The following is a 23,659-nucleotide window of genomic DNA, read 5'->3' as shown; positions in this document are numbered from 1 at the left end:
TCGCTAGTGTCTGTTTGTTTTTGATGTATATCACTTCAGCAGTTAACTGACGTAATAACACGTATACATACAAGTGAAGATCGGGGTTAGAAATGTTCATCAAATCAAGCTTATCCTTGGATAAATATCATTACACCCCAGTTGTCTAAAACGATGCTCATGATGTCAGTCCCTAGATTAACGTGTCCAGTTTCAATGATTAACAACCTGTGAAAGAAGATTATTGCCTAGCTGAGGCTTCGTTATGTGACCCCTTATCACCGTCATCGGGTACAGGGACCGGGGACAGTGTGCGAGGCATTGATCCAGGTCTCGTCAAAGTACACTGACTCGAAACCTTCCTCGCGCTTCTTCTTATTACCCTGAGAAAATTATTTCTCAAGCGAACGATATCACAGAGTACTGACCTATTCTCCGCCGAAAATTTCTTATAACGATACCCGAAAGAGTGTAAGAGTCGCCAGAGTGTGTACTTTGATACTCTGAGGTTGTGGTCTTGATTTTTTAAAAACTTTTAGTGACATGTATTTGTTTTCAGAATAGAGCTTGTTGATAGATTGCCTTGCAAGGTTCTTTTTTGTCCAAATGTACTAATTTGTGTGATTTTGACACCACTGGCTGTTCCGTTTCTGCGTTTTCAGTGACGATAGTTTCTTAAACAAGTATTTGAGTGGAGTCTGGAGAATGTTCAAACATAAGAAAGCTGTTGGGTGTTAGTAAGTGATGAACATTTGTACTATTTATATTCATGTGGCAATTTTGTACAATGATAAAATTTGAAATTAATCGGTCCGTTTCCGACTCAAACGGACTGTAGAGATGGTCAACACGCCTGGCTCTGGCATACATGGTAGTTTTCAAATATTTCCTTTGTGTTGTACAGTTTCAAGCTGTACAGTTTCTCATTTTTTAAATCAAAAGATGTCAGATTTTTCCAAAGAATATTACATGCCACGTGATAAATATTTTATGGTATATTTGTGGTCACTGAAGATGACTTTGTATCTTTTAATAGTTCTCTTCACAAATAATGCCAGGGATTTACTATTTAACACACTCTTTACATAACGGTATCTTTCACAGCTTATTGTGCATTTTAGGAATGAGACGGATATCAGTTTTTGAAATTCTGCTCTAATTGTATTTAAACAGTGTTTCAATGCTTTCCAAAGATTTGGGCACATTGTACTAGCAATAGTGGAATAAACAATGTACTACACTGTCGTTCTGTTATATAAAACATGAAAGAGACATAATCTGTGTGAATCGTGAATGAACCTCGAAAGTGCGGCAACGTTTCATGCATGCAGAAATAAAACCTACTTGGACCAGACAAAACTATGTTGCATCTGAATTACGCAAATGATGATTTAGAGCATTTTAACAAAACTGTTGACTGTTTGATGACATTATTTAATTTTACGTCATGGTATTTCATGACATGAATAGTAACAGTCATACATAACTCCCTTGTGATCATCAGAGTCACTGCTCTCAAACCAGTTCGTCGTCATTCTGGTTTGCAGCTGCAGTATGCTTTTTGAATAGTGGTTGGTTGGTTGGTTGTTTAACGCTGTTCCAGCTATATGACGCCGGTCTGTAAATAATCGCGTCTGGAACTGACAATCCACTGATGAACTGCATGAGCATCGCTCAGCACAATAGGGATACGATCACACTTGTCAACGAAATCAGACAATCTGACCACCCAGCCAGTTTGTCGCTTCTTACGACAAGCATGGGTTAATAGCTGAAGACCAAATTAAACCCGGACCTTCACGAATTATCTATATACCTTAACTTAATGTATAACGTTAATGTGTATAGCGTCTAGGTGTGACGTCACACGAAGCATTTCAGGCACAGCTGTTTCACGCAGTCCAGGGCTCGAGCACTTTCCGGCATGGAGCCAAGTATACCCAAAGCGAGCCCACATTACTGATGAGAGTCAAGGTTTCCTCGCGTTTTCACGAAACGTTTAATTTTGGCGAGTCCCCCCGTTTACCAGAGTCTGCATTTGTGTCTGGATTCCAATGCACGTGTGACCACGTGACTCGATACACTTGATTGTTCTGTTTAATGCCATCTGACCGTATGTTTACGTCTTTCGCCAAGACCATACTATATGTCATTGTGGTGTACATAATAATAAATACTAACGTGTTCATTTATGTAGCATCCAACTCCACACTAGGCATGTTCACAGTGCTCACACTCAAAGCACGGGACATTATTTCCGGATAACCCAAGCTACTTCTTATGTGCTAAAAGGTTATAATCACTTATTCCACCCGGTACCCATTTTCTGGCAAACTCACTCGCCTAAGGTGAGATATGTATCACATGTGTTCGTTGTGGGTCAGGACTGTCCTAGAAGTCCTAGAAACTGTCAGGAGTCCGTCACCCATTCAAGAACTCAAGACCTTATGCAGTCTCATCTCATTTGTGACTTGATCTCAATGTACTGGACGACTAGTATGGTACAAGACAGTATAAAGAATTATTACCAGTACTATGGATGTCACCTTTATAATTTTGCTGAGTATAGCTTCGAAGAACCCCTTGCAAACTGGTTATCCTTCGTGGAAATATGACGTCCAGCGTTTTCCAGGAAGATGTTCTCAGACACTGACGGACATCTGACAAGAAGCCAACAAAAGAGTCACCTAACTTCAGGTCAGGCGATCTACAAATAAGCTGAACACATTCGTAGAAAAATACATTTACTTTAGTTTAGGTAGATCAGTATAGTTAGAAGGCAAAGGTGATGTACAGTTATGTCCTGGACAAAGTTCACTGGCATCAGTAATGGAAAGCAAGACTAGACTCCTAGGACCTGCATGTCATGCACGTAGTTGTTCCCTGAAGACAATAACCTACAAATACCGTTGTGTCGTTGTTGAAGGAAACTGCTAAAATACTTCGATTTATCCGAGGTTCGACAGAAAGGATGACTAAATAATTAAAAGGTGCATACCAAATGTTTACTTCGAGAGAAACATATGTTCGGCACATCAAAGTTCGACCCAACGGTGTTTGGCTGGGTGTCATTTGTAGACAGTAATTGTTGCTGAATCATCTACCTTCGTGAAGCCATACACGTCCAAAAGAATGCAAGCGATAACTGTCAACACCATAATCGTGGCTCAACTCCAAAACTGTTGTTAATATGTTACTTTCAGTTCAAAACAAACCATAATTGGAGTTGCACACATACAGTCAACACAAAAACTCCCCAAGGTAATATGTAACGGTGTTTTGACGTCACAGGTGGAAACAAAGAAACTGTCATCCTTTGATTATGTAATTTGTTTGACCGCCCACTGACTGTTGAGATGTTACGTCATAAGCATTGTTAGGACAGGCTCCGATCCACACAGCCTCTCCTTGCGCTACTCCATTCGTAAGTCTATGATAAACTAGTGAGTTACGACGGGTCGTAATGTTACGAACACTTTGTGTATTGAGGCCCAGAATGCTGGTGTACGAAACAACCTTAGCACTAAGACTACCTTAGTCTGTGTTAAAGTACGGAAGTTACGCTCACCTTAGCGCTAAGATCGCTTTGTAAACGGCACCCCGGGCTATATCTTGAGTAAATGACATACGGACGGGTCAATACCACCTTTAATCTGTGACTGCCTGTAGACACAACAGGGAATCCCACTCACAGCGGAGAAACATGATTTTAACCCGTCAGCGCTAAATAATAATGTAAAATTAACATGTGTAATACTAACATATGTATATAAAACAATACTCTGTAAAAGTATACAGACATATTCCAAGAACTGGAGATCAAGTGAGATCCTGACGACATTAATGTGTGTACAGTAACTCTTCAGTGAACACAAGCAGAATACATTCATTTACGGCAACAGCTGAACATTTGAATAAAATAATTTCGTTAGCAAGTCCCCCTTAAATTATACCACCTAAAACCACATTGTGCCCTTGACATACAGGTTATTCTGAACAGGATGTCTTGTCGGTAAAAATGGGTTTGGTCCCTCCTTTCAGGGGAGATTAAGAATAATTGATCTTTCTCCAACAGAACAATTTACTGGAAGCTGGATGCAAACACGACCAGATGATTTGATAATGATGTTTATCATTGGAAGAATTACTGTACGTACAACTGAAAAACTACTCACAACAATACTGAACATCAAGCCCGTACAGCGAACCAACATATACTGAACAGCAAAAGAAACGCAACTCTGGCCGTTTCACAAGTTTTTAGATCAAGACATAAACATGAACACTTACTTTATGACATTTTAGTACTGAGAAATTGCGTTTCTTTGTCGTTCATTATGCAATATCTCAGTACTAAAGGTGATTAGCATTTGCATTTCTCATCAGATTTTCAGATTAGAGTCTGTTTTACTAATTTAGCAAACGTTTCAAGCACCAAAAGGCTCTGCACTGTAATGGGTATATTTTCTCGGGGTTCAAAAACCTCTTTAAGTGATTGTGCACATATGTTTCTTGTGTTAAAGGCACGTCACTGCTTATGGCCCAGGTTTTAAAGGGTTCCTTACTGCCACGTGACAATACTGATATTCTGATATTTACAGGACGTGTCTTTAGTAGGTTCACTATACAAGCTGAAACAACACATATTGCAAACAATGAATAATACTGATAAATGACCACCGTTCACTAAATAACAACATCCTTTTAATTACATGTATATGTGATTATCAATCCCATGACCTTATTGGACTTACGCCTCATATATCATGTAAGATATTCCAAGATAATCACACATCGCTATGCAACAGTTGGAAGATCTGAGAATCGTTGATAGAGCTGAGGATAGTTGGAAGCAGTGTGAGAAATAACCACCGGCTCGCTAGCTCATGGCTAAGAAAATTCCAGTCGGACCAGTAAATCTCCTCAGTCACTGACACCAATGGTTAGTGAATGTTCACGGGGTCAGTTTGTAAATATATCAGTCTCTCCGACTTGTTTCGCTATAATAAACTTTTAAATGGCTTGATACAAATGTTCATCGTTATCGCGTTATTGGCTCATTTTACAAACTATTTCAGAAATTCAGCCATGCGTTTCCTGGTTTGTTTTTACCTTTTTGTGATCGTTTGCTCGGTTTCTACATTCACATTTTATCCCAGTGAATTATTTTGTGGGCTTGTAACTTTCAGGCATAGCTGGCCCGACTGGCTAGCACATTGTGGAAACTATTACGCACACTAGTTGGAAGAATAATGTACAGTTAGAAGGCCTCCTGAAACAGGCACTAAGATTTTTTTTTAGGTAATGGATGTTTCTGCAGGCAGATATTACAACTGTAACGATGCACGTCACACTACACGGTATTAAAACCAAGGATACCATTGACTGTAGTGCACCGATGAGTATGCATGGTGAGATGTGACTACATGAATATATAATCAAGGCACATTTGGCCTTTCTATTGCCATCCTACGTTCAATGTTTGAATTCCAGTAGTTCAAAAGGATATGTTTACTTATGAAATCAATAGAATTAGATCAAACAAAACAAGCAGAGGTGTTTTGGAACACATAACACCAGTAATCTTGCTATATCGTTAACCAAAATTTCAAAACATATATCTAACGTCATAGGGGAAACAGATTAGCTCTCAAATGTTTGTAAACTTATAATTCAAACAAAAGTAGATATGAATAAAATGTGTTTCTTGATCAAATTTTCGATCTTCCCTGCTGGAATGATCTGTGATCATCGACAAGAATGTAAAACAATGACAGTCTGATCAAGCTGGTAATGTGTAACTTTCCTGTCCTTTCCCTTCTACAACCGGTCTCATTTTGTCCAGCTCCAACACACGCACGTGCGCACATACACACACACACCTCTTTCCTACCATCCATTAACGCCACACACCCACCAACCCCCAAGCTTCAATTGTCTCTACTTACCTCTGTATCAACATCACGTAACGGTTTCGGAAAGTCAACGAAGCAAGGAAGAGGAGCATATTGATTGAGTAACAACAAGTCGTCTATGTGTAACATAAGTGCAGAAGCAGACCACTGCTAAATGCCGTCTAACGTGTACCGTGCACAACAAGGAACTGTTTGATTTAAACGACGGCAGTCGTAGTCCTTAGGAATTGAATATCTAATTCTGTATATTACGAAATGAGTATCTATCACACGTTAAGAATTGAGTATATATTGTGCATGTTACGAACTAAATATATATCTATTCTACACCTAACTCATTCAGTTATCAATATCTAAGGAAATCACTACCAGCCACTTTATGCAGCACTATCTGATGTTTCTATAACGCTGAATACATATGAATACATTTTGATTTCGGAGAAGTATCAACGTTCGACATATTGCACTCCAGCGAAGGAACGTGTAATCGACATCAGTGTCCGATAACATTATGTTTGGAAATTTGCCGATGTAGTAGTTTCGTTTAGACATCGGGTATTAAGTTATATTAGAGTGTGGGAGTTACGATCATTGTGTCGCTAAGATCGTTTTGTGCATGTTGGCCAGTACATATCCATGGTATGGTTACAGTAGTTCTTTAATCTTGCACCTGGTGCAGCCTTTGGCAATAACCTTGTTGTACCAAACACAAGCAGGTTGTACCTGCTGGTGAGTACCTTAATATTGATGACTTAGAACACAATTCTGGGCCTTATAAGATCATTTGTCTTCCGTTTTAACAAATTAATGACATAAATAGTAACAGTCCTCTGTTTTCCACTTGAAGCGTTATTCCATTGAACAGAAAAATATTAACATGCAGAAGCTGCAAGTTGGTACAAATATGAGGCTGCATTTTGCAGTCTGCACCAGCGCAAGTTCTAACTGGAGCCATGTTAGTCATTAACATAATTGACCAAATACCATGTGTCTGTAAAATGTAGACGAGAAAATGCTCTTATATCACTACATACAGAAGGACTTACATTCACAAAATATTTCTTATACCATTACTACACAGCCTACTAACGTGTTTCATCTATGCATAGCACTAAGAAATCTTGCATAATATCCAATACGCAAATATTAATCAAATTTACATTTGATCTCTTGAATGGAATGAAATGACAGTCTGGAAAATACGAATGCGACCTCAAAATTCACTCACTCACACATGCATGACAATCACACCTAACAGAGCTCAAACTAATATCCTTTGTGTGTAGGTGCGAGTTGTGCTTACGCTGATTTCCACATAATGATACTGTGTCAACATTATGAGGGAGACGGACCGGAAGTGACGTATAGCACTTAAGATTATTATCAGAGAATTATGACACCACTAAGGGACGCAACTCTGTAACAAATCGCGTCTGACTTTGTCTTAATGCTACAACGTTTGGGTTTTTTTTCACTTTACGCAATTTCGGTACTGGCCTCAAAGCTGACTTGGGACTGTAAGTAAACAAACGACACATGTATCACTACACGTTCATAGCATAGCTGCCATGTTCTGCCAGATATGCTGTCTATAGTCAAACGACAAACACCTAAATGACCCATTTTCAGAAGAATATGGTGCGCAGTTAAAATACCGCCCAGCAGCAAAAACCGTGAGAGGACGGTTTTGACCATTTGTCAACAAACGCCTAAAATGTGAACTAGAGTAATGGGGCGATTTTGATCGTCTGCTGTTACACGTCATCTAATATCCGGTCACGTGACATCCCCAAATGATGTATCCGATCAGATCATCATGTTGGTACACCCTGAACCGTAATATCAACACAACATATGTATCTGTAACATTGCACCCTTAATTCGAATATAATGTGGCGATTTCTTGTCTCGTTGCTCAATGGAAGACGAAAGAATTCCTAGTTTCCGGTCTGGGACTTAGATCTTCGTATGTGACCTCGCTGATTCTCTTCTGTGCCTTCAACATTCCCTGGTATCTCAGGCTCATGAGGTAGTCGGAGTGGAACTTGCCGTCAGTGTAGTCCATGAACCGTTTGTAGTCGTCTTGCAATGCCTGGGAAATTAAAAAATATTTTATGCTCTTTTTTCAAAGAACCTCTGCTTAACTGACATTCGTACCTACTCTTTCCGCGACCTACAAGAAGACTCGTACCCCTCTCGTATGCCATCACTGTCAAGAATCGTGGCAAACCAATCAAATCGCGTGTAGCAAAACGCATTTCGAAACATAAACTTTGAGCAACAGGATCAACAACTTTCAAAACTGAAACATATCTACAAGGGGAATGTGACCGTATTCTGTTTTGCCCATGGGCAGTTACGAATGATTAACTGAGTGTGATGAAACTTTTGAGGTGAATGCCTCTCAGACCATGAATATGTCTAGCAAAATGATTGTTCATCCTCGTAAGGATGACAAAATCGCAATAACTTCATGCGCCCAGTGGTTGCAAGGGTTGTATGATCCCGGGGAGCTGAAATTGATACTACGATGTGCCGTTGAGATTAACGTCCACTGATAGAGGGAAAAAGCACCAGCGCCTTGAGAAAATACTAGATGCGTGGAGATGTACGCTGACGTGAAGGTCCCGGGGTAGAATAGGCCTTTAGCAACTCATGCTTGCCATAAAAGGTGACTATTCTTGTCGTAATAGGCGACTAACGGGATTGTGTGGTCAGGCTCGCTGATTTGGTTGACACATGTCATTGGTTTCCAGTTGCGCAGATCAATGCTCATGCTGTTGATCACTGGATTGTCTGGTCCAAAAGTAACTAAGCATTAATCTATGTTATGGTTCCTGATTATTTTGAAAAAAATAGGTAAGTGAAAGATTCTAAGGGTCACAGTTTGGCAATACCCAGGAAACACTTTACTGCCAAATGTTGACTAATAGGTGTGTTTCTAACATAATTCGGACTGAAATCTCTTCGAGTTACAAAAACTGTTCCTAAATACCGTGGAAGCTGTCTAACCAGCACTCATTAGGACTGAAGAAATAATCCGGTTTAGGCAATCTGTCCGATTATAGACCCGATGGTAAATGTACAAACAACTGATTGGACAACTTTCCGGATTGGACAGATGCCCATTTTGACAGCTTCCACTGTATCAACAGTTAATAAATACCAGGAAGTCATTTTCGACCCGCTGTCTGTGTGCTTGTTCCCTCTGATAGTTCGTTTCTAGGATGTCGTACCTGAAACATAACGAAGGTCTAGTCACAGGTTTGCAGCTATTCAGCGAGAATCGTTTTTTGTTTCATTGTATGTTAGAGAATAGTATGTTGTAAATTAGTTACAGTTCAGTCATATATTACATTAATGGGAAAAATGTGACTGTTGAGACAGGAATCTCTATTTTGTAGAACAGTTTGATATATTTTTAACATACTATAATAAACCCATTGGAACATGTTCATAAAAGTTAGATCATGTAGGAACATCATCATTATACGGTATCTGGTTTGTGCAAAATCCACACAATCATGTAGAAAAACATGGGAATTTACTTTTGATTAAGTCGGTTCACTTCCTGTTGGTGGAGCCGCGCAACTCTCTCTGCTTCCTGTCTTGCGAGCTCCTCGCACTGTCTGGTTGTAAGAACAATTACTTCCTCTTCCCTTTTTCTAAACTGTTCCTGAAATACAGATTGATGCATTAGATACTGGGAACCATGAGTGGAGTTTGAAATCTTGGAGCCGATGGAAGCTAACGCTTAGTACAGATCCATTACACTATATGTTGCCCTGAGTATTGTCTGCAATATTGCATCTATAATATAGCAGTCTGCAAGAACAGAACCTGACATATCAGTGGTTGCTAGTATGAGTGAGTGAGTGTGTGATTATGGTTTTACGCCGCTTTTAACAATATTCAAGCAATATCATGGCGGGGAACACCGGACATGGGCTTCACACTTCGTTCCCATGCGGGGAATCGAACCGGGTTTTCTGGCAGAAAAGCGGGCGCTTTAACCATCAGGCTACCAGGATGCTCCGATTGGTAGTATAGGGTATTACCAATATTGCTAATGCATGATAATATGCAAAGTGACCGTCGTCACACATCTCCGTCACACCCATGAAGATCAGGGTTAGAATTTGTCTTCAGTAGCCGATGCTCGCCGGCTTGGTTGACACATGTCATCATATCCAGCAATATTCCAGCTATATGGTGGCGGTCTGTAAATATTCAAGTCTGGACCAGACAATCCAATGATCAACAGCATGAGCATCGATTTACGCAATTTGCATGCGATGACATGTATCAACCAAATCAATGAGCCTGACCACCTGATCCCGTTAGTCGATTCTTACGACAAGCAAGGGTTACTGAAGATCAATTCCGACCTGGTATCACGCGTCTTAGTCGACACAAAGTCCATGTTCTGTAACTAGATCCTGAGTAACCGAGGACTTTATGAGACGACTGACGGTTGGTCAGACTTGCGAACCTGAGTGATACAAATTCCTAAGATCGATGTTCCAGATTATTTCCTACAGAATCGATTATGTATTGACCGCTGCCATATAGCTAAGTACAATAATTTGAAAGCGACCTTAACTCTAAGGGCGTGCCATGGAAACATTAAGTAACATTAAGAAAAGGTCCGCACGATTTCATGAATTACTATACGTAAATATGTATAGGAAACTACACTGCTTCCAGATTTACCCTTGCTGCCTTCAGAGCCAGTGCTACAGCCCTCTCTTTTTCCAGTGCAAACTCATTTCTCATGGCCTTGCGAAGCGCTGCGCATGCGTCAGCAATGGCTATTTCCTTCAGCCTTTCACATTCCTCCCACTGCTGTTTGAGAGCTTCCTCCTTCTCCTTCTGTAATTTCTTCGTAAGTTCTTTTATTCGTTCTTCCTCCGCTCTGTCTCTCTGCTCCGATACTCTCTGTGCCAAACGCTCGAAGTACTGAAACGAACACATGAAATACGGTTCCCCTAATATCAGACGTGTCATTAAAGCAATGAACTGCACATCCTCCTCTACATTGAAGTAGATGTGCTTGTTTCTTGTTTAACGCCACATTCAGCAATATTTCAGCTGAATGGCGGTGGTCTATAAATAATTGAGTAAGGACCAGACAATCCACTGATCAACATCTTGAGCATCGATGTCTGCAACTGGGATACGATGATATGTGTCAGCGAACCTGACCAACCTATTCTTAGTCGCCTATTACGACAAGAACGGGTTGCTGAAGAACATTTCTAACCTGGATCTTGATGGGTCGACAATGAAGTCATTATTTTCCATTCACTGTATATTCTGAGTGAGTAAGGTTTTATACATCAATTTGAATAGCATTCCTGCTATATCAGTGCGAGTCTGCTTAATGTGGAATGAAAGCCCGAAGTAATGCAGATATTAGACGTTTACCATTATTGAGTAACCCACGAGCACGGTTTGGAGCTGATAAACCTAACATACTCGGAACAAACCAGGATTCAAACCCACAAATCACATGCACAGGATCCTGACGACCTAAGGGGCGCAACGCAGCACAGGAAAGCGCTGTGCACCGCCAAGCGTACCTTAAACTACGCTGAAAGTAAACAGAGGAGCATGTATTCACGTTGGAACCAACTACATCACGGCCGTGGCTATACTACCTGCGGAGGGTTTGCATACATATAATACGGAGAAACTGTCACTAAACAGAATGCTGGTATCAGGTTACGTTTGGGGTTACATTAGAGGGCACCTGTGTTGTCCCGTCCTATGACAGACTTATTCCATCGAGTGACAGGCAAAAATATATGTTGTTTTGGGTTTTTTGCAGCCAAGAGTAAACCATCTGCTTTGTAAGGTTACTGACTCGCAAGTTGATATCAGACGTTAGTCTTCATAGAAACCAAATTCTAAAGTATTTTTCAAAGTTTCGGACTTAATATGGGAAACTTTTGTGTCCACATGGCAGGTTGGTTAAACAGTTTTCCTGTGAGTGAAATGACATATCAGTCACACGACTGTGATCTTACAACTTACAACACATAGGTAGTCCTTCATATGTATTTACTTAATGAGCTCCACACACGTTCATCATCCTAAAGTCCCTCTATCTGTTACTTTTGGTAACAATGCCGCATGAATGGGTCACTGAATATGAGCTAAGACCACAACTTTTAATGACAGTATGGCACTGCTCAGCGGCCTGTTCCCATGTACGTGATGCAGAATATTTTCTAGGCGCTGAGCTACCCAAGTCTCTACATACCATTACAAAAGAGTAGGGGATGTTCCATTTTGCAAGCATACCACTAGCTAATGCATACGCGAAAAAAGTAATACATACCCATACAGATGAAACATTTCCAAAGGAATGGAATAAATTGTCACATTTTTCCTTAATTTGTCTTCATCAACTTTTTTCCTCCTTGGCTTCATCATTTGTATTTTAAAGACCTTGTAAATCTAATATCCGCTACTTTGGCTTAGTGGTAGCCTATATGTGAAGCCCATTTGTGCTGACCCTATCTATATCATTGCTGGACTTTGCGTAAAGACAACTCACAAACATATTTAATATGTTCAATCAGACCACCCGCTCAAGGTTCCTGGAGGAAGATTCACAATGCTGACCTCTTTCTGAGTTTGTAACGCCCGTCTTCGCTCTGCGTCCTTCTGCTCCTTCATACGCTTGAGCGCTGCACGCAGTTCTCGTGTTGCACGTGCTTCTGCCGCATCCACGGCGTCCTGGATGGCCTTTTCCCGCTCTTCCTTTGAATCGTCTGTCTGAACTGTGAGCATGCGCCCACCCAGCTCTGAAATGGCGGTTTGGTTTGAATTTTTTGTTTTTTAATAGTGAATCTGCAATATCCACACTCTGGTGCATGCTGGTTAGTAGGTAGTGAGAAGTGTTAAGAATAGTAACGGGATTGATAGAGACAGTTTTTAGGATTGATATCGCGCACAGTTTGCCCTCCACGGCATGGATTTACGTAGCTAAGTTGTTTAGGCTGTCCATTCGATCAAGTCATTTAGTACGGCAAGCTTAAGCATGGATGCTAAGGATTTATTCGAAACCAAAGTACTCGATGGAATTAGATGCTTTGTTTGTTCTAATACTGTCAACATTATGTAACTTCTTGAAAGTATAAGGTCTGTCAGAATGAATGGCCATTTAGTGTCGATATGAAAAATACCACTAATTACCGGGAGACCATGTAAACAATCCATTCAGAGACAGGAAGACCAATGTTGTGAGAAAATAGTTTACAAATAGTTTACAAATTGTGCTAGCCAGTCGGACTAGCTATGCCTGAGACTTACTAGCCCACAAGATAATTAATAAGCTCGAAATTTGAATGTGGGCACGGGTTTCATCATTATGCTGTATTTGCATCAGACACTAATTTTACATGATTTAAAAACGCGGTATAACCTAACGCGCTGAGAAGAGTGATATATGCTGGACAAAAAATAGGGATCATGAAGTTTTTCAACCATGCGAAATTTGTACTTTGGCACACAGTGAAAGGATTCGGAGATAAGAACAATGACACCAAATTTCATCAACCTCTAAAGACAAATCCAGTTGTGGTGCATGAACATGGCATAACACATTATTAAGCAGATTGAGCCCAGTGAACAGCTGTTTGAAAGAAGGATTGAAACATACCAGAACGCATAGTAAACAAAAGTCACATTAACAATGACTATGGCCACCGTGGGCTTTAATAACGGCTTGACATCTCCGTTGCATGCTCGTGGTGAGGCTTACGATGTTCTGTTGTAGGAGATTGTCCTACTCATGTCTGAGCGCATCCCCTCCCAAGGTCATGGTTGATTCGCATGCTCTGAAAGCCAACACATGTTCAATGGGATTATGATCAGGAGACAGAGCTGGCTTCTTCAGATGCTGAATCGTCTCCCTTCCAAGGTAGCCCTTCACTACTCGGACACAGTATGAAGTATTATCAAATTCTGACCATACGGCCCCTGCAAATTACCTCACATCAGGATGAAGCATCTCATCGCGATTGCGGGAAGCATTTAAGGGGTCCATGTGGTATGACTACCATCTCAGAACGGCTCGCAAGAAAAATCCCACTTCAAATCACGACAGATCCACCGCCAAAGTGATCGTGTTCAACGACCAGATTAAGACAGTAATCCTGTCTGGACCCTCGCCCCATCTCTTGCCGTCATGAAAGTCCAGATAGATTCTCATCTGTGAAAAGTACTGACTCCTAAACACGCCGATCCCATTTCACGTGATGACGTGCAAATACCAGGCGTACTTGTCGGCGTCGTGGAAGATGTGTTGGCCTCACGACTGGCCTGTAAGCACTCGGGTTGACTTGGTACAGTCTGTCTGGGGCGTTATGTGCCACCCTGTTGCAGCATTAAACTGTCTGTCCAGTAGTACTCCAGCGGTCCGGGAGTTGTCATGTGGACCGTGGTATTCCACTCCTTGTCCTCTCATTGACTGTACCAGTTCCTTGAAACTGTGTTCACGGTCTGGAGATGACACTGTAGGACACACTGAATGCTGCAGGAACATCATATTGTGTTTGACCTGCATTCAGCATTCCAACAACCTGGTTGAGCTCTTGGGTCTTCAGATGGCATCTTAATGGTGGTCTTGTTTGGGGGCATGATGTTTCATCAATTGTCAGTCTCCGCAGTGGTGCACAGATGTTGGACAGCGCCACACGTCTACTCTTTGGGATCAGTGAAATGCACCAAGAGCTGTTCCGAGTCTCTCACGCAGGGGCAAATCGTGAACAAGCATGCAACCTAATATGATTTTCACCACGTTTTCGAGGGGAAAACTCCATGATCCCTACTTTTTGTCCAGTATATTTACAAAACGACTCCATAAAAGTTCACTGGCCAGCCGAGCCAGTGTTTATGAAGATTTAGGCCCGTAATCCCCATGACGACCATAACAACATATTTGACCTTTAAAATTATAACTGTTCATGCGCCGATCCAGAAAACAATATTAATTTTCTTGTCAATATGCCATTCATTAGATTCATGTATATTCCTAATTTATGCTTTTGCGGTGCATTTTGCTGTAACCAGGAAAGTGACACCTGTAGATTTTAGTCTCCTGTTGTTAAAACATGCTCACAGCTCGGACAGGAGGGTCAAGAGGAGACAAGTAAAAGTGATCCAAGAGTAAAGGGTGTCAGCAACACAAGTGGGTAAGGAAAACTGAAAATAGCTTCAGAGATAGAAATTATTACATCATATCCTGAAAAGAAAACAGAGGTCAAGCAAATTCGTGAGCAAAAGCAAATCAAAGAACATGTTATTAATTCACATACTATAAATGGCAGTAAGGGCATCGTTTTTTTAAATGTGTTCCACGTAGCCACCAAATTCTGAACATGGGTCGGCCGGTTGAGATTTGGGTTTTTTTTCAAATTCATGAAAACAAACTTATCCGTCTAATGTTCTTGATTCTCATTCACTGTAATCCTTATTACAATTTCTCGCATTCTTGAGACTTGTTGCAGCGACTGATTAAAACATGTTAGTTGAATAAACAGGCGTTTAAAGCTCGAGCTGGCGGTGTTGGAATTGAAAAAAAAAACGTTTTAGGGGTGGAGTGATAATAAAATTAGGAGAGCCAGTCGAACGATGCGAAACACAAAAAATAAATATGCTGCCCCCACATAAAATATTAATGAAAGAAGAACATGTTTTTCTTGTCAAAATGCGCGTTCGTTTTGGTGAAAGGGTTGACACTGGTTCTCGGTGACACAGAGAGTGGTCACGTTAATTTGATTGTAAGGTCACTGTAACTAATGACGTCACAATGGTCTGCACAACTTCGTGTAAAGCAGTTTCATTTCGTCGTTATCACCCGTGCTGCTGCAGCTTGTTCCACAGGTTCATGTAACTAATATTCCACCACAAACCCCGCAGCCGCCTCAACGGTTTTTAAAATTATATATTACAGAATATAACTTATATGGCCATGTAGCTGACCGACATGGGATATCCCGTGTGAGGCACTTATAATCGACAAATAAGAGTTTATTCAGTTCCCTCACTGAAGCATCACCGTGACAATCGCTAAAAAATAGTAAGTGAATGGGATAAAGCATTGTCACTGATTTTATCATGTCAGAAGGATTCAGCTTTTTGAGAAGAGGAGGGGTGGACCATTTCTGTAATTGTCCTAGTATGTGTGCCATAAAATAGCTTTGCTGAAATTCTTGTGGCAAATGATGTAATGATAACAAATTCAAGCAAACGCCAAACGATTTTAAATAATGTTTTCAGCGGCATTTAGAAGTTGTTATAGATACCCAAGAGATGTCCGACCTGCAGCTCGTAAATCTTTAAAATAACCTGCGCATCGTACCAACTCTAATCCGCAGTTGCTTGTTAAGGCCAGATTAAGACATATTTGTAGACGAATTACTGGTTGCCTGATAATTGACTCGTGTTTACACCGTGTACAATAATTTACTTCATCAGATAACAATGGGGATTCTATCGACGTCTTTGGTATCCAGGTAAGCATGGTATAACATATACACCTGTACTGATATATAAGCCTGACCTGCAGCTCGTAAATCATTATCTTGAATCACTACACATACGACCGCCAATATGCCAGGCCACATCGTTAGTCTCTACCCATTGTTACCGATTTAAGGGAGACACGCTGACAGATATATCAATAATAGGCTCAGGTCTATATCGATTTGTCCCTTGTTATGACAAACATGGATTAGATTACGGTGTGTGTGTCGGGATTGAATCTGTTAACAAACAGGGAAGGACTTTGATCGTTGTCAGATAACGCTATGGATATTTATATGTAGACGATATAACAGACTAAAACAATCCACAGTTCACTCTGAACTTTGTGAAATTAAAACAGAATTGGCAAGAAATTGGTTCTTCTGTTATCATACAACGAAGCACGTGACATGGATAACAACAACCTTACCATGTAGAAACGTCAGTCTATGCAATAACCAAGAAGTTGATATTCATGAAATCATGTGATTCGCAGTTGACTCGCCAACTCCAAAACATGCACAAAATGAACCAGCTTTTTCACTCTGACAAACTAGGAACAATTAGGAAATCAGCAATATTTTGTAAAACAATAATGTCTCATTTTACGCAACGTCCCCGCAAAAGATAACCAACGCTTGAGTTACATTGTTCACTTAAGTGATTAAGTACATGTACATTTTTTTCTTGCAACCAAGCGATATGTATATATGACCACTTTGTGTTTCATACCTATATGTAACATATTAAAAGTGGTACATAATGATACAAACACGTGCCTCTAACTAGTGGTGTTCCGATGATCGAATACATGTATAATCGAAAATCGATCGAAAAAAGGATTAATGATAATAATCGATCGTAAGAAAACATATATTCAATGAATCCGAATTTTGTTGTTTCAGTATAACACACATGTTGGAGTAAAATAACCATTATATTTGATGAACCTTCACAAACAAACATGCGCTCAACAGCATAAAGTCATTTACATTGAAAACTTTTAACCACTTTTATTGTTTAACTACAACTGGAGTGACTTTCTTGCATGCACGCTTTTCATTGCATGACATTATTAGTTTAAAAAAAAATGAATTAGATAAAAACCCTGGAAAATATTTGTAAAAATGGTAATTACTTTAAACGTATATATTTCGATTATAATCGATAGTCGTTCACCACAAGTCCTCCGATAATCGATAGAGGACGTAGTTCCCGATTCCCAACACTACCTCTAATGCCGTAGAACGCGATCTGAGCGTAAGTAATCTTCAGTTCAGCTGGAACACCACACAAACAATTATTGTTATCATATCGCTTTCAAGTACAACAAAGCATTTTACCCATTAGCAACACACACACTCATCATTATACGAAAGGCTGCAGGTTAATTATAAGGGTACTTTAGAAGGGGTGGACGAAAGCTTTATGCGTTATCATTATGAGGGGTGCCATCACGTGCTGATCACGTGACGGGGAACCTCCCATTCTAATTTGCACGATGACACCAAAAATAAAGACCGTATCCACTACTTGTTGGTAGCATTATGTCGTCCATACGCCTATGATAAACTCGAGAGTTACGACAGGTCGTAATGTTACGAATGCTTTGCGGATCGCGATCGCTAAACTGGCCTTTTGTGCTTAATATCCTGGGATAATGGGTATCTTTCCGTGTGAAGCTCTGTTTTTCAGAAAATTACACAAACGTTTACATACATCGGAAGTATTCAGCTAAAAAGATCCGCAGCAGTCACGAATACAGATGTGTATGAAATATACCGAACATAGTTATGTAGACGTAATGTCCAGCCTGTCAGAGCTAACATGACAGGTTCACTATGATGGCTCTTAACAGGTGCTTGTGCCTTGCTTACAACGTGAAAGTTATCTCTGAAAGCTTTCAAGTAGGCTTGTTGATCCTGTTCTTGTGAAGGTATTCACTTGTCCCCACCGCAATCAATCAACGGCTTTATGTTGTGTCCCTGTATTACTTATACATGCCAGAATTGGAAAGTTGACACCTGGGCCCTGTTCAACAAAACGATCTTTGTGCTAAATTGGTCGTAAGTCTCATACACAATCAAAGTCCTAGGACAGTTGTAAATGTACGATCGCCGAGGAAAGTGGGCAAATGCCTGCCTGTTTCTCTCGGACATTGTTCATGGTATATAAGCCACAGTGCTTTCTTTGTAATACAACTATTGTGACTCACACCGTAACACAGACTTAAATATTCCTACCGTCAATATCTCTTTGTGCCATTAAGCCGTAAACAGTAGGGGTCAATAGGCGACTGTGTAACTACCTGTCCGTACAAAATAAATAATACAATTCTCTATATTTTCTACAGTGATTATTCTGCGTGTATAACAGTAAGGTCACATACACATAACAATATATTTCCTTGTAAAAGAGCGTAAAAAATGTAGAAACGAGTGTCCTTTCATACTGAACAGATATGCCGAGTGTTACATAAGGGTCTCATGTAGACTTTCAACGGAATGGTGTATTTTAGCTATGCTCAAAGCTGATAATCCAAATACTCCAAAAATACGGAAACGTGTCACAAACGTCTAGTAGGTTGGGATGTATCAAGAATTATCTCAGAAACATCGTCTAAGGAATAAAAACAGGTTGTTATCCATAAAACGTGTCATGTATTCAGATTGTTAATGCGTTCAAAATTGAGATTTTATAAAGTTATATATATCATATACGTAACAGGATTAACTGAGACACTTTGTTTGGTAGTGATATCGTGCACGGTTTGTCCTCGACGGCATGGGTTTACGAAACTAACTCGTTGAAGATGTCCATCCGATTATGTCATTTAGTGCGACAAGCGTGGATACGGGGACTTGTTCGAAACCAAAGTACTCGATTGAATAGACTGTTTTATTAGTTCTAAAACTGTCAACTTTACGTAACTTCTTATCAGAAGAACCACGTCGATGTGAACAACACCACTAATTACCGGGAGACCATGTAAACAATCCATTCCGAAACAGGAAGACCAATATTGTTCGTGTAAACACTGCGAAATAGCTTACAAATTTTGCTAGCCAGTCGGACTAGCTATGCCTCAGACTTACTAGCCCACATAATAATTCATAAGCCCAAAATTTGAATGTGGGCACGGGTTTCATCATTATGCTGCATTTGCATCAGACAATAATCTTACATGATTTAAAAGTGTGTTATAATACAACAAGTCGGAGACAGTGATGTATTTACATAACGACTCCAAAATTCGCAGGAAAGCATACAGTGATGGAACATAACGAAATTATTCATGTATTCGTCTGGTTATCAGTGAGATAATGATCATTTAGGAGGTTATGTCTACAAAGCGGTGTGTTATATTCATAAACATAATTTATGACATTTTAAATTCATTTATTGGAATTTTGAATTACGTTTGCTTCAGAAATGCGTCGAAAATGTAGAAGGTCTAGCCGGTCTCCAAATTCTAATTCAGTATTATTACCATAGTGAAGTGGTGTAGAGTGATCTCTCTGAAGCAATTTCCACACAGTACAAGTTGCTGGGTCGCTAATGATAATAGAATTGTATTTACTACATGTGTTGCAAAAATAGTATTGAAGCACGGAATGTTCCTCACATGACAGCTGTGTGTTGGGATTATGTATGATTAATTAATATTTTATGTAAAGATGTAAAAGAGCAACTTTAGAATACAGCACCACAACTTCTCGTGAGGACGTTAGGGTTAGGTTAACCTAGGGTAACTTAACACTAAACCCAATCCCAAACCCTAAACCCAGTTATAACCATAACCTACTCCTAATCACCTATAATTACGTAAAAGAGTATTATGGTGCGTTTTTAAAGTTTGTGGTGCTGTATTCTAAAGGCAGGCCAAGAATGCATGTAATGAAATATAATCGACTTCGTGCTTACATACACTCTACATCTCTATGTAATTTGGGATTTACTTCAGTAATTAATAAACCTGAAAATTATTCGTCTGGCACAATCGTCTTATTTTTCCAACACTCTAAGTAACTCTCTTTAGAATCACAACCCGGGGATTATATATTTATGATAAAATCATGATACTTCTCACATGTAAATGCTAACTAAAGAGGGGTATTTTGAAAAGGACAAAACTACACTTAAGTATTTACAATCGGCGTCCCAGAAGTGAAGAAAATGAGGTGTAGGTTACGAACTTACGTGCAGCTACATAAAGGCACACTAGCACGAAAGCTGATAAATGACTCCAAGCTCTTACGGGGTCATCGACGAAGTACAAAAGTGTTTGAACCGTCACTTGAACAGATCCGCTGATAAAACATCCATGGAACCTCGTAGTAGAAATCACAGTGGTGATCCCGTCAGACTTACCTATTATTTGGCCATGTGCAACTCGTTGAGTGCTTAAAGTTGTACGGTTTAGCATCCGTTCGAGTGATTCGAACGGGTCCCGAGTTTGTCTAATAATTTTGGTCGACATCTTGTACCGTTCACAAGCGGGAGGCACCTTAACAAACACAAGTGTCTACTACTACAAAAGCCCCACCGCCGTGATGAATGACAACCGGAAGTTTACGGTTGCTTGGAGCTCTGACGCCAGCTCAGTATACTACTTTCCTAACAAGTGCTAATTGAACAAATGTATGATTTATGTTCTCGCGTAAAAAAAAAACATCCGAATTTTCAATGCGACTTTGATCGATACTTATTGGTTTTTGGTATTTTTTATTTGTATTATTGTTTGCTTCACTGTGTTCGATTGTTAATCAGTACAGAAATCTACTAAACAGTGTTCTAATTTGAGGCGAGGAAACGTTTAGTGGGTATGGGACGCTGCATAAGTTCATTCACTGTTTTCTCTCTTAATGAGCTGGTGTGAAATAACGTTAAACAAACCCTACGAAGCTGTATATACTATTAAGCAGAAAAGTAGTGTTTACATATGTTATACGTAAACGAAAGACAGCGTTATTCCATGTATGTCTATCACTGACACTGTTTTAATCGTATATTTTTTGTTGTTATCTTAATTCTTGGTAAATTGTTGAAAATCACTAGTTGATAGAGAGCAGAAGCCCATGCAGGAAGCAAAGGTACATTAACTCACCATGGTCCCAAGTTTGATCATCTACTTTTAACTGCTTGTGATCTATCGCCCTTTTATATATTGCACTGTTAAATAAGAAAATATATTTTCATGTTACGCAGTTATTATATACTGAACAGCAGAAGAAATGCAAGTTCCTCAAAAATGAAAATCTAATGAAAGTAAGCGTTCATGTTTATGTCTTCTATTTAAAACCTTAACAAAAAGTGTTTCGTTTTTATTGCGTATCAGTATATATGTAAAATGTCTCTAGTCGCGATATGGCTGAAATACTGCCGATGTCACTCTAGATATTAACTCACTCACTCACCCTGTTATATTTACATTTATCTATTGATACTGCGTTTATCAAGGACTTGTACACAATAATATTTGAACACTGATCTCCATGGTCCGTCTGATGACAAAGGGCCCAGACAAAGGCTGTTGTTTACGGAATGTATTCTCCGTTGAAAGCCTGTAGTTCACATATTGTGTAATTTAATACCAACACGGATGCAAGCATTTCACTTTGCTGATCAAATCTAAATTTTCTAAGAACTTTTGGGGGTGGTTTGGTAACTTAGTGGTTACACCGTTCGCTCTTTGCGACGAGGACAAGGGTTCGATTCCCCACATGGGTACAATATGCGAAGCCCATTTCTGATGTCACCCGCCGCGATATTGCAGGAATATTTCTAATAGCGCGTAAGAACTTTACTTGTTGTTTAAAGCCGCTCTCCGCAATATAAGACAGCACTCCGTTAAAGGTCACATACAACGTAAAACACAAAATTGCAGATTCTGATTTCTTTCGGTATGCACTTACAAATCAGCAAAAATGCCAATTCAACCTCTAAATTTGAGAGAGAGAAACGCTACGAAGAAAGCCAGCGAAATTGAAGTACAAGCGTTTCACTAATTTTCCCCCTGCGCTGGGAGAAAAAGCGGTTTCAACAGCTATGCTGCGCTGCGCTCATAGCGCAGTGAATAGGTTCGCGGAGCTTCAAACAGTATGCATGCCAGGAGTATGAAGTCGTGAGCAGTAGTCTAATCTTGGTTGTGTACACAAACAAATAAATAATCCAGTCGTTACCTAAAAAGCATGTTGGATGTGACAAGGAGACTCTGTCACAGAGAAAACTCTTGTTTATTGACACTTATATGTCTGCCTCCCTGTCTGCTAATGACAACATATAATAAATGATATTACAATAAATGAGAAGACGATGAGTTCACCAGCTGATGGGAAGCCAGAAGTTAATAAGGAGTATGGTATAGGGGATTGGAAGCCAGTAGAGTGTTGTTATAACAAAGTAGATAGAAGTACAGAATTATTTGAACAAGTGATGATATGCGAGTGGAATTTGATAGCCCTCATCTCTGTTGATGTTCAATCTTCATGATGTGGAGTGCCTCTAGAAGCTTGCGGATTTTGTAGTCTGATTGGTTCTTTTCTAAGATTTTGATGTTGTTCCAGTTGATGGAGTGGTTTGGGTGGTCTCTGATGTGGTCGGTAATGGCTGATTTGGAGTCCTGTTTTCTAACTGGTCTGGTGTTCCTTGAGTCTGTTGATGAGGGGTCTGGAGGTCTCACCAACAAAGGTGTCACCGCAGACACATTCAATGTTGTACACTACACCTGCTGGTTCTGGCTTCTGGGATGCTGTGGGTCTGCCTGTTGCTTGCAAGAGGTTTTGGGTGCTGTTTCCTCTTTGGAAGGTGACGTCGATGTTGGTCTGTTGTATCAGGAGTCTGTGGATGTGGTGGCTAGTTGATCCAATGTACGGGATGCTGATGGTGAAGGGAGCTGATTGTTGTCTGGGGCTCTTGGTGGTTGGATGGAGGGTGCTCTTGATGGTCTGGTTGACAAAGGAGGGCGGGCATTCGTTATAGGTTGTGAAGGCATGTCTGAGATGGTTCAGCTCGATCTCGAGTAGTTCAGGTGTAGAGGAGATGTTTTTGACACGACGGGTCAGGGTTGCGATAACGCCTCTCTTGACTTGGATGGGATGGTAGGAGGAGAAATGGATGTGTTGGCCGGTGTGGATTGGCTTGCGGTATACGCTTGTGGTGATGGTGTTGTTTTCTCTCTGCACCAGTACATCTAGGAAGGGGAGTTTGTTGTCTGTCTCTGTTTCCAT

At 40.2% G+C, this 23,659-nt stretch overlaps 2 protein-coding genes across 2 annotated transcripts; both read right to left on the bottom strand.

Moving 5' to 3' along the window:
- Window positions 1-7,809: 7,809 nt before the first annotated feature.
- Window positions 7,810-21,006, bottom strand: LOC137281136 (uncharacterized). Its single transcript, XM_067812265.1, has 6 exons — window positions 20,802-21,006; window positions 12,525-12,706; window positions 10,608-10,853; window positions 9,443-9,570; window positions 9,061-9,130; window positions 7,810-7,986 (listed from the first exon to the last, which is right to left on the bottom strand). Exons 1-6 carry the CDS (start codon window positions 20,908-20,910, stop codon window positions 7,810-7,812), a joined length of 912 nt encoding a protein of 303 aa, XP_067668366.1. The 5' UTR covers window positions 20,911-21,006.
- Window positions 21,007-23,059: 2,053 nt separating this feature from the next.
- Window positions 23,060-23,659, bottom strand: LOC137281135 (uncharacterized). The gene has a single exon (XM_067812264.1). The coding sequence runs from the start codon at window positions 23,657-23,659 to the stop codon at window positions 23,060-23,062; it is 600 nt and encodes a 199-aa protein (XP_067668365.1).

This window comes from Haliotis asinina, chromosome 4, assembly GCF_037392515.1.
Source record: "Haliotis asinina isolate JCU_RB_2024 chromosome 4, JCU_Hal_asi_v2, whole genome shotgun sequence".
In the NCBI taxonomy this organism is placed as follows: Eukaryota; Metazoa; Mollusca; class Gastropoda; order Lepetellida; family Haliotidae; genus Haliotis; species Haliotis asinina.
The sequence above is the reverse complement of the archived record's forward strand: the minus strand, read 5'-3'. Positions and strand labels throughout refer to the sequence as shown.